A 12853-nucleotide genomic window follows, 5' to 3' on the forward strand; every position below is an offset into this window, starting at 1 on the left:
ACACGGGGGGAACTGGCATATCCTGCTACCGCAACTGCGGGAGGAGCTGGCTTAACCCATCACCGCCAAAGCGAGAGGAAAACAAAGCTACCCTACTGCCACACGAAGCGGGAGGGAGCACTGGCATAATTTAGTTATGAATCCAATCACCGTCGAAACAGGGGGAAAGAAGCAGCAGCTCACTGTAACACAAAGTCGTCCCAACTCCAGGGAAATCCAAGTGGAAGAACTTGAACTCGAAGTCCTCCTGAACAGGAACTGAAGTCTAAACTTGAACCTGAAATATAACTGAACTAGAACAAACAGTACAGATATCTGGGAGGGACTATGGATTGATCTGCTATGTTTAATGGAAAGAAAATTATCAGGTATGATACATAATTTTACCTTCCATATCATCAAGCAGATCAATCCATAGACTGGTGGGATGTACCCAAGCAGTACTCACCCAGGGCGGGACATGGAAATCCCAGAACGCAACACTGAAGCCCCAAACTGGGCCTCGGCCCGTGCTGCCACGTCCAAGCGATAATGCCGTGAGAAGGTATGAGCCAACGCCCAAGTCGCCGATCTGCAAATCTCCTCCAAGGAAACTGACCTGGACTCCGCCATCAAAGCCGCCTGTGCTCTAGTAGAATGAGCCTTCAGCTGGATAGGCGGCACCTTCCCTGCAGCCACATAAGCCGCCGCAATCGTTTCCTTGACCCATCGTGCCACGGTAGGTTTAGATGCCTGCAGACCCCTACGGGGGCCCGCGAACAGCATGAAGAGGTGATCCGACTTCCGGAAATCGTTGGTCACTTCCAAGTATCTGATGATAACTCGTTTAACATCTAGGCATCACAGCACAATACTCCTCTGGATAATCCTCCCTATGGAAGGAGGGTAGACAAAGCTGCTGATTCACATGGAAGCGAGAAACAATCTAGGGCAGGAAGGAAGGCACTGGGCGAATAGACACTCCTGCCTCCGTGAACCGCGCCTGGAGCTCGGAAACCCTCCTGGCTGAAGCGATTGCCACCAAAAAGACCGCTTTCAACGTCAGGTCCTTCAGAGACAGCCACGATAATGGCTCAAAGGGCGGCTTCTGCAAGGCCCGCAGCACCAGATTGAGATTCCACGTAGGCACTATCAAGTGCAGAGGAGGGCGTAGGTGATTAACCCCTTTGAGAAAACGCACCACATCTGGCTGAGAAGCCAGGGAAGCACTCTTCAGGCGACTCCTGAAGCAAGTTAGAGCCGCTACCTGGACCTTAAGAGAGCTGAGCGACAGGCCTTTTTCCAGACCTTCTTGCAGGAACGCCAACACTGAAGCAATTGGCGCCGTGAAGGGCGACAGGGATCCTGCCTCGCACCATGATACAAAGGTACACCATACCCTGGCGTATGTAGTAGAAGTAGAGCGCTTCCGTGCTCTCAGCATAGTGGCGATGACGTCCGAGAAGCCCTTCTTCTTCAGCCACTTCCGCTCAAGAGCCAGGCCGTAAGACCAAAGGGGGAGGGATCCTCCATCACCACAGGACCCTGATTTAAGAGGCCCCGCTCCGCTGGAAGCCGCAGAGGACTGTCCACAGAAAGCCAGATCAGGTCCGCATACCAAGGGCATCTGGGCCAGTCTGGACCCACCAGGACCACCTGGCCTGGGTGTTTCGCCACCCGGCTGAGAATTCTGCCCAGCATAGGCCAAGGCGGGAACACGTAGAGAAGCTCCTGTACCGGCCACTGCTGGAGAAGAGCATCGACCCCCAGAGATCGAGGGTCCCATCCTCTGCTGAAGAACTGCGGCACTTGGCAATTGGTCGAGGTCGCCATCAGATCCAAGGTCGGCATGCCCCAGCGCTTCGTAATTTCCGAGAACACCCGGGCAGACAGCTGCCACTCTCCGGGATCCAAGGTATGGCGACTGAGAAAGTAAGCCTCGACATTCAGGACTCCCACAATGTGAGCCGCCGACAGCTGGTCCAGATTCGCCTCTGCCCACTGGCATAACTTCATGGCCTCCCTGGCTAGGGGGGGGGGGGGCGCTCCTGGTACCTCCCTGGCGATTGACATACACCACGGCCGTGGCATTGTATGACAGGATTCAAACCGGCTTCAGTATCAGTACCTGAAGAAACGCTTGAAGCGCCAACCGAATGGCCCGAAGTTCCAAGAGGTTGATGGTCCACTTCGCCTCCGCCGGCGACCATATCCCTGCGCTGTCCTTCCTAGGCAGTGGGCTCCCCAGCCCGTCAAGCAGGCGTCCGTCGTAACGACAATCCATGGCATACCGGCTGACAACTTTCTGACCTCAGCCACCAACTTAGCGCCCTTCTCACGGCCGGGTCCAGGGGAAGGCGAACTGCGTAATCCTCCGAAACTGGAGTCCAGCACCGCAGAAGAGAGTGCTGTAGTGGTCTCATATGGGCCCTGGCCCAGGGCACTACCTCCATCGTGGCCGTCATGGAGCCCAACAGTTGCACATAATCCCAAGCCCCAGGAGCTGAGGAGCCTAGGAACCGGCCCACCTGGGCCTGAAGCTTGAGGCTCCGGTTGTCCGGCAGGAACACTCTGCCCACTTGGGTGTCGAACTGAACACCCAGATACTCCAGGAACTGAGACGGGCGCAGCTGACTTTTCTCCCGGTTGATGATCCATCCCAGGGAGCTCAGAAGAGCAATGACCCTGTCCGTCGCTCTCCCACACTCCGCAAAGGAGGGAACTCGAATCAGCCAGTCGTCCAGGTAGGGATGGACTTGCACTCCTTCCTTGCGGAGATAAGCCGCAATGACCACCATCACTTTGGAGAAGGTCCGCGGAGCCGTAGCCAACCCGAACGAGAGGGCTCTGAACTGAAAGTGCCGGCCCAACACTGCAAAGCGCAGGAAGCGCTGATGAGGCGGCCAGATGAGAATGTGCAGATAAGCTTCCTTGATGTCCAAGGATGCCAGGAATTCTCCTTCTTGTACCGCAGCAATCACGGAGCAGAGAGTCTCCATACAGAAATGCCGTATTCGCAAGGCCCGATTGACTCCCTTGAGGTCGAGAATAGGCCGAGAAGAGCCTCCTTTCTTTGGCACCACAAAGTAAATGGAGTAACGTTCTGTGCCACGCTGCTCTACGGGCACTGGGACCACCGCCCCAAGGCAGAGCAAGTTGTCCAGTGTGTTGAACTGCTGCCACTTTGAGGGGAGACTTGCAGGGAGAGTTCACAAACCCGTCTCTCAGGGGCCAGCAGAACTCCAACTTGTAGCCGTCTCTGATGACTTCTAGAACCCAAGCATCTGAAGTTACCCTGGTCCACTCGTCCAGAAAAGAGGATAGCCTTCCTCCTATCTGCTCTGGGCCATGGACCAGGGCCCCGTCATTGGGTTTCTGCTAAAGGAATGCTGCTTCAGGGAGAACCTCTGCTTGAAGGAGGAGGAGGAGGAGGAGGATTCCGACTTGCCCGGGCGATACCAAAGGGCTTCTTGAAAACGGCCCTTAGAGGAACCAGGACGAGCACCGCTGGCCCTTGCCTTGACCTCTGGCAACCTCTTGCCTTTAGAACTGCCGAGATCCGTCATGATCTTGTCCAGCTCATCCCCGAAGAGCAGCCTGCCCTTAAAAGGCAACTTGGCTAAGCGGGATTTGGAGGCATGGTCAGCTGACAATATGCTTAAGCCATAGCCATCGATGGGCAGAGACTGTCTGAGACATACCTTTAGCCGAGGCTCTCAAAACATCATACAGCAAGTCTGCCAAGTAAGCCAAGCATGATTCCAGGACCGGCCAATCCGCCCTCAAGGAAGGATCCGAGGGGGAGGACCGCTACACCATCGTCAGGCATGCCATGGCCACATAGGAGCCGCAAACCGAGGCCTGCAAACTCAAGGCGGCCGCCTCAAAGGCTAACTTTAAGGCCACTTCCAATTTCCTTTCCTATGAATCCTTAAGGGCAGAGCCACCTTCCACCGGCAAAGCCATCTTTTTTTGTCATCGCAGTGATTAGAGAGTCCACTGCCGGCCAGCGCAAGGCCTCCTGTTCACCCTCTGGCAGAGGGTACAGACGAGTCATGGCCCTAGCTACCTTGAGGCTCGCCTCTGGAGAATCCCATTGAGCCGAAATTAGAGTTTTCATGGCTTCATGGATGTGGAATGTCCTGGAAGAGCGCTTGGTTCCCAACATAATAGCGGAACCCACCGAGGCTGAAGGAGGGCCTTCATCCGGAGAGGAAATACTCAAGATGCTCATAGCCTGAACTAACAGGTTAGGCAATTCCTCTGAGCGAAAAAGCCGCGCTGCAGAGGGGTCATCTCCCCCATCAGGGCGAGGATCAGCCTCATCAAAAGAATCCCCAAGGGACCTTTGGGAGAACTCAGAAACGCTGCCCTCATCTACATCAGAGGAGACAGAGTCCCCCAAGACCTGAAGATCCACCCGTGGGCGCTTGATCAGGGTAGCCTCTTCCCCCATATCTGACAGGGAAGCAGGAGCAGCGTTTTGCAGTTGAAAAGCCTGATGCAGCAACAAAATAAACTCGGGAGAGAAACCCCCGTTTGTGCACCTCTGCAACCTTGGCCACAGCCCTAGAGGAACTCTCAACCTCCACTCCATAGAGTGGGGGAGAGGTGCGCTGCGCATCCAAAATGGCGTCCGGCGCGTCACTCCGCAAAGGAGCCGCACAGGAAGCAAGGCGCTTAAACTTCGCCATCTTCTTACCGCCGTCCGAGCTGCATGAGCGGCCAACGTCGGAAGGGCGGACATCGGGGTATGGGCACCTAAGGCGGGAAAAGTCGCCGACGCCCCAGCGGAGGAAAAAGCGGCTAAATCAGCAAAGTCCGGAAGGGCGCCCAAAAAGGGCTTCTCTCTGCCTCCGATCCCCACGCCTCCCCACTAGCCGCGCGATCGCGGTCCGGGGAGCGCTTTTTTGCGCCCTTACCATCCGACGCCATGATCCACGAGGGAAACGTTCGGGGAACCCCCTGCCCGCTAGGAAAAGGTAAAATTACCTGTTTCTTGCTCCGAGCTGCAATGAATTGTGTCCCAGTGAGCAGCTGCAAGGAAAATCTTTTCTGCTTCAAGATTCTCTTTTTTTTTTTTTTTTTTTTTAAACGGAGCCAGCGGGAGGGGGGATAAAAGGAGGGACCTGGCACCACCAAGTTTGCACTTGCTCACAAAGAGCCCTCAACCCCAGGTACTCAACAAAGCCTAAGTAAATAGGCATGGAGACCAAGCCAGAGCTGCTGCGTGTGACCACACACCTGCTAGATAGAGAGAATACTGAGGATTTCCTGGTAGCACATGACCACATATAGAGAGGCAAAAGATTGCTCTCTATCTCCACCTGCTGGTAGATCGATACAACTCACCAGTCTATGGATTGATCTGCTTGATGATATGGAAGTTGCTCTTTTACTAGATGAGGTTAAGGCCACATAGAGTAGGCATTTTTACAACCGAGGCCAAGAGTGGTAGCTATTGATGCCTCTTATGCCAACAATGTGATTAAGAGGTTAACTGAAGCAAGTATGGTGGTATGCTACATTGTTGTAGATGTTTCCTTATCTTTATTATTATATGAATACCCCCTTCTCTTTGAAGTGGACTATAGATGAGAAATTTATCAGTGGAAGCAATGTATTTTTCTGCTTATTTTGCTTGGCAAAGCTTTCATCTTTTCTTGATTCTGTGTTTGGATCTGTGTATTTAAAATGTCAACTACAAAAAAAAATTAAAATAAAAAAAGAGGAACCAAGTACAAACAGGAGGGAGAGTAATCGCACCACCATCTAATATCAGGATTTAGAGAGCATGATTGCAGGGTTCTGACAGGAGCTCTAGTGTATAAGCCATGCAACAAAGAAGTGCCATTGCAATGACTGGGCTACACAAGCTGGGAAAGGAAGGGAGGCAATATAAATGGGAAACAATCCCTGGGCAGATGCAAATGAAGAGTCATAGTACCAGATCCCAGAACAAGTTCAATCATAAAGCCCAAAGGAACAAGTGAAGATTATTACCGCTCCCCCCCCCCCCCCCCATTTTCAAAATAAATAAGAGACATGAGGCTAAGCCAGAGGTTTTCAATCCAGTCCTCGGGGCACATCCAGCCAGTCGGGGTTTTCAGGATATCCCCACTGAATTCAATGTGTATATTCCAAAAACCTCAACTGGCTAGATATGCTCAGAGGACCGGGTTGAAAACCACTGAGTAAACAAGTATCTTCCCTGTAAATTTTGAAAGCAGTTCAAGACATGAGCCTTCTGAATAGCTGAAGCACCAACTTATGTCATCCCCAATGATAAAAAGGGAACACTGCATTTTGTACAAGTTACTTTTTCCTTTGGTCATAAAAAGAATTCTTTATAGAGCTTCAGACTCTGCAGGAGAGAATTGAGACAGCTATTTTTCATGCTGCTTTAGAAGTAAAGAGCATGAGATGATGTAGTATAAATACAATTTCACTAAAAGGTACCTATTAAGGAAAGCATTTCCAAAAGAGTTGAGTTTGCGGAATGGTTTCTTAGGGTCCACCACTAGTGCATTTCCAGGAATTGATCCTTCTTTCTCCCCATACATCACTGCAATAAAAGAATCTGTAGTGGGCTCTGGGCCAATTCTCATGCCTGGAAAGTCCTGTTCCAACAGATATCTGAGAGGAGACAAAAAGAAAAGAGGTGCTCAAATTCTCAGATCAGCAAGCAGCTTTCAGACAACAAGCCCAATAAGATACACCGCAATTTCATTTCTTCACTAGCACAACACAGACATGCCAGAAGGATCACAGATTTTTTGTGTAGATTAGCATGGTTGCCATGCTAATCTACTTGAATGTACAGGAAAAAAAAAAAAGGTAACATTTCTTGACTAACCTTCAGGAGTCAAAGCCCCTTTCTCAGCTCAGAGCAGATCTTTGTGGAACTAGTTTCATTAGATTTGATATATCGCCTGTCAGAATCCCATCAAGGTGATTTACTAGGGTTAAAAACACACTTATCCAGTGGGAGCTTGAAGGATGTATTGTCATGTAACGTCTTAGCGCTACCCCTAGCATCCAACTGGGGTTAATCCTGTGGCCACTTGAAAGGTCTTACGCAGCACTGCCCAGATCCGCCTGCATACTAGCGCCTACACACTGGCTTACCCTCCACTCACCAGCTGGGTCCCGCTTGCCTCTGTATGATCATTTTATTCACCCACCAGTTATGTCCCAGGGGGTTCTAGAGGTACTGGGGCCACAATTTCAGGGTTCTCACAGTTCCTAGAAAACATCCACAGACCAAGAACACAAACTGCTAGGATTCTTAGTCAGTCCAGAACAACAGAACTAACAAACTAATAGGTTTATTATTAAAAACAAAAAAGTAGAACAGTGACCAGTAAAGGTTTTGAAAAGCAAACAGGAACAGATAAACAACAAGGATTTGGTGTTACATCTAGCTGAACACGTTTTACTACCAAATAGTACCTGGGGAGATTAGGAAAAGAAACTGCTCAAAGGAATTAACAGGGCTTCAGCACAGAGATCTACTCCCGCCACACTCCCAACTGAGACTGGGGAGTTCTAGCACATTCTGGCCCAGGTCTCTGGCTTCAGAGCCAATCAGGGCACAGAGCATTAGCAATAACGACATTTGACCAATGACACTGCAGGTTGCTACAAAGAAAACAGACCTCTGCTACAGCAATAGTGCAGAGGTCTGACACCACCTGCTGGCCAACCAAGGGAAATACTCTAAATGGAAAAAAAAAGTGTCATAGGGCAGCAATACAAATCGCAAGAATGGAAGTTCCCTGTTCCACTACATGCATATCTCTAAGACTTATCTTCCTATACTGGCAGAACAAAAAGTGCATGCCATTGCACCCCAGTCCCCTCCAGGTGCTGTGATTAAAACTCAGGGGCCCTATTAGTAAAGTGTGTTGGGCACCTAACATGTAGTTAAGGTGTGAAAACAGGCTAATGCACAATCACGTCAGGGTTTTTACAATAGTGTGCTATCACATGGTGAACCACAAGTTAATGAATCTCTCTCAGGGTGGACATGGCATGGGCAGTGTGAAGATGGAAATTTTATTCAGCTAGTGTGTTATACTTACCGAACTAACTGGCTAAACCACAGTTAATGCAGGATGTGCTAAATGCTACCATGTTAACTGTGAGGAAGTACCACACACTAATGGGAACTAACACGACTTGAATAAAAAATTATGGCGACGCATCAGATTTGTGGATCCTATGTTAAGCTGTGATAACTGCAAATCTTAATGTACTTTACTAAAGGGGTCCCTCAGTCTCTCTACCTGTCCAATGTCTTACTGTCCCCCAGATGAGGGTTCTTGTTAGAACAGAATGAATGTATCTGTTTCAGTTCACTAGAGTTTGTTCTGTTTTTTTGAACCAAACAAAAAAAAATTCTGCTTGTTCAACAGCAAGTCATAAAATGCCATATTCAAGTTCAGTGCTGGTGTACCAGCCTGGTTACAACAACTTGGGAGTAGAGAAAGGGTGAACAAAAGACTATTTTAAGCAAAGTGCTTTCCCACATTTTAAACAAGTTCAACCTCGTATCCCACAACTTCCTAAATCTGTTTTATAGAGGTCTAGGTTCCCTCATATTTTATATTATGTTACTTATATATTGTATATATTTTGTATCTTCATGTTATTTGATTGTTTGTAGTTTATACCCCCTGAGGCAGACAAGAGTGGGCGAAATGTTGATCACATCAGGTATTCGTTTTGAACAAAAAATTGCTCTTGAAGTATTGTATTTGGGGATCTGTTTTTTTCTGTATCGGCTTGGTGCAGCTGTGAACTGCCTCTCTGGTGCATGTTGGATTCTGTTCTTTCATCTGTGTCCTTACTAGACAGCTCTTACTAGGAAAAGGAAAAGCAATGCTAAATTTGTACTTTAAGATTTCTTGAAAATTAAATTCACTAAAGTTCAAGGGGGGAAACCCTGGTTTTAATTTTGCAAGTATGTTTTATAATGAGGGTAGATGGAAAGCAGAAGTAGAAAACATCTGGTCCCTGCAAGGAGCTGCCACTGCAATTCACACTCCTTCCCATTCATAAGACTGGTCCAGAGGAGGAGTGTGAATTTACACAAGCCACCAAGGATGCTCCTTTTTCCACTAGTCAAACCTATTTAGCTTTAAGTCAGAAACCAGTGTAGTTACCACTGTGATGCACAAATGCATCTCCAAGGATTGCAGTAAACTGTGAAAATTTACGTTAGAAGTGCAGCCAGAAACAAGTTTAGTGGTTCAAAACCAAAAGGGTTCCAAATAGCAAATGGCGAATACATGATACTGTGTAACATTTTACAGTTCAACTCCAAGGAGTCTGCACAGAATTCTCATAAAACATCATAAGTATTAAGTTATTGCACTTACATTTAGCCCATGCTTTTCCATTGGTTATTCAAGGTGAGTTACATACGGTACCTGAATTGAATCTAATGGACAAATTTACTAGACTGCATTAATGCATTACCATGTATTATTGTCCCATTTACTACATAAACATACACAAATAACGCAGGTTAAAAGTGTAGTAATACTGTACATGCTAACGCATTAATGCCTTTGAGCAAATCTAGCCTGAAGTTTGTAGCCAAGGCAAAGAGAACTGAAATCACTTGCCCAAGGTCATAAAAGAATCAGTGGGATTTGAACCCTGGCCTTCCTTGTTCTCAGTATGGTCTTCTAACCACTATGCTGCTGCTCCTCTCCAATATCATTGCCAGAAAAAAAAAAAGCAAGAAAGAAATATGTTTTACTCAGTTTCAAATAAAATTCATTCAGCTATAAAATTTAAAACACATATGAAAAGCATCTTTGACCTCCATGGCTCTGTCTAGCAAGAGCAATAAAGAAAAGCATTATCTGAGATTCAGAAATACAGCTGTTTACATCAAGCCAATGGCTCTTAGCAAAGCCACTACCACTTACTATGCTGGAATGGCATCTTTACCATAATTCATCAGTACCACCTGTTATGATGAATTTTGCTTCGAGTGGAAATGATCTATACTTTGATTACATCCTCTTTCAAAACGGGATCCTCTGTTTATCCGAAGTCTTTTTGAATTCTATCACTATTTTTGATTGGGGGGGGGGGGGGGGTTATACCAAACATCCACCAACCGCTCCATGAAAAAATATTTCCTAAGGTTATTCTTAAATAATTTTCTTCCTTTCAGCTTTATTTCACACCCTCTCGTTCTACAGTTTTCCCCATCTTTCATGCATCTAAATGTTTGTCTCCTATTTCCCGTCACTCCTCTCGGATATAAATATTCAGGTCATCACTTCAAGTCTTTTTATACCTTTAACTAAATATGGCCTCCAAAACTGAAGTGAGGCCTCATCTGGAGTATTTTAGTCAAAAGAAAGAGGGCAAGCATAAAAAGGAGACACCTGCAGCTGACTTAGCAGGAGTTAGGGGAGATGCTGTCACCCAGTGGTGTGTAGTTCAATTATAAAAGCAAATACCTGCATATCAATACAAGATTTAAGAGATGAAGTGGAAATTAAAAAATGTCTAGGGTTACTGATATGTGACTTTGAGAAACAGCATTTTGCTTGTCATGAGATAAATTAGAATGATGAATTAAATTTGCAATGGGAGGGGTGGGGGGCTGCTAAGATGAGGCTGAGGTACTGAGAAAAGCTAACTGCTGAAGAGGAGGGGGGACAGAGCACATATCAATTTGTAAATAATAATAAGCATGTAAGAATGAAATCTACCTAAATTGTGTCAATTTGTTTTTGTATGCCACAAAAGTTTTTGTACCCTCTGAAAGCATCTGCTTTCAAGCAAACACCTAACCTTAGTATTTAGAAACCCTATGATAAGTGCCTTAATTATATATTTCTTTAAAAAAAAAAAAACTTGCTACATGCTGCATTTATATCAACTGTGGGAAATTGTTAAGAGTAAATCACTTGCAACTTAAATGAGCAATGGATACTGTTCACCTAACTAGGGATGAAATAACTCTATGAGTATTAACAGAACAGGTGTGGGAGATAAACATGGGAAAAAAAGAACATCAAGTTTGAAAATGGATCAGACTGTGGATTCCAGAGAAATGAAGTCTTCCCAAAAAATAAACAAACATACATGACCCAAAGCACTTCTCTGAGAGCAGCAGTAACACAGATTACACCGATATGTAGAAGTTAGTGAACTGCTATTTTCCAAACTGCTCCCACCACAATTCTCCCTCCAGACAATTCCCATACATACAGAGGGGCTGAAAAATTACATATGATCTGCTTCACAGATGGTTTTTCTGATGTTTATTTTCTTTTTTGTTATTTTACTGTGAAACTTAGTGACTGAACAGTATAGTTTTCTCAATGGTTGCTATGTTTGGTGATACCTACTGACAAACATGTAGTGGAAGAGCATGACCATACCTATTGCCTTTGGACAATAGCACTCTGATGCTAAACTGTAACATCTTTAAATCTGTTAACATTTAATGGTTATAAATGTTATCCCATTTAGGTTCATTTCATTCTTTCCTAATATTTTGGTACCACATCTCCCCTCTCTTCCTCCAAGTTGAAGAAATCTACACACTACACACAAACACAGACTCACAAACCTGCAGAGGGTTACAAAACAATCCCATGAGACATTGTCTGCCTGCTTTCCCCACCTGTTAGTGAATTTATTCTTGCTTTTATGCTTCCTCCTAAAAGTTGTCCCTTTGGGAGATAACCTCCCTGTATATGTTACAGAGCCAGAACGTGTCATCTTAAGCCTTGGGAAGCTGCAGACATGCAATAAGGGTCAACCTCAAACTTCTGGTACGGAAACCTGTGATTCAACATCCAGTCCCTTCAGAGTCTGCTAAGCATTGGCACCAGACCAAGTTTCCCTGTCTGTGCAACCTTTAGAGGATGTTAGGAGAAGGTCTGATGCAGAGAGATAAAAATGAAGGCTGTTTTCCTCTCTAGCCTGATCCACCTAGAAATGTCAAACAAGTATCACAGGGTCATGTCTGGTTTCTACTATAAACAATGTCTATCACATATTTCGGCCAGAGGATGTTTGCTCCTAAATAAGAGGAAACTACTGGGAAAGAATAAAAAGCTTATACATAATAAACAGAAGTACCAATGTAGGATTTCAATATTTTTGCAACTAGAATCCCATCCTCATTCCTAAAGCCCAAATACCTCACATCAACAGTCTGAAGATATCTCATTAAGAAGTTTTTGGAAAAGGACCTCAAATCCCCAAACTTCTGTACTACCAGTGTTTGGGTATGATTTCAAATCAAGTAAATTGAAATGATTTAAAATCATTTGTATGATTTTTTAAATTTTGAAATCGTTTACCCTGATTTTGCTTTTAGATTTATCAATAGAAATCAAACAAAATAAAACATGGAAAAGAAAATAAGATGATACCTTTTTTATTGGACATAACTTAATACATTTCTTGATTAGCTTTCGAAGGTTGCCCTTCTTCCTCAGATCGGAAATAAGCAAATGTGCTAGCTGACAGTGTATATAAGTGAAAACATTCAAGCATTACTATGACAGTCTGACAGGGTGGGAGGAGGGGGGTGGGTAGGAAGTATGCATGGGGACATCAAAGCATATCATTGATATTCTAACAGGATGGGTGTGGATAGGTGAGGGGAGGGTGATCAACAGAGAAATACAGCTTTATGGTTTATAATGGGCTAGGAACCCCAGATCCTTGTTAAGTCCTTTCTGTTGGGTGTTAAAATATTCAATCATTCTGACTTCAAAGGTCTTACGTTCTTGTATGGTTTTAAAGTTACCTTTCAGGATTCTCATTGTGAAGTCACTGATACAGTGTCCTGGTCCTGTAAAATGTTGACCAACAGGCGTGGGAACCC

The 12853-nt window shown here is 45.8% G+C and overlaps 1 protein-coding gene across 1 annotated transcript in view; it reads right to left on the bottom strand.

The window, feature by feature from the left end:
* Positions 1 to 12853, bottom strand: part of EHD4 (EH domain containing 4) — an 81819-nt gene that overhangs the window by 46924 nt on the left and 22042 nt on the right. Inside the window, exon 2 of the mRNA XM_030214129.1 lies at positions 6439 to 6615. Within this exon, the coding sequence (XP_030069989.1) occupies positions 6439 to 6615 (177 nt within the window). The remainder of the gene's footprint in view (positions 1 to 6438; positions 6616 to 12853) is intronic.

The sequence above is a fragment of the Microcaecilia unicolor genome, chromosome 9 (assembly GCF_901765095.1).
Source record: "Microcaecilia unicolor chromosome 9, aMicUni1.1, whole genome shotgun sequence".
NCBI classification, from domain to species: domain Eukaryota; kingdom Metazoa; phylum Chordata; class Amphibia; order Gymnophiona; family Siphonopidae; genus Microcaecilia; species Microcaecilia unicolor.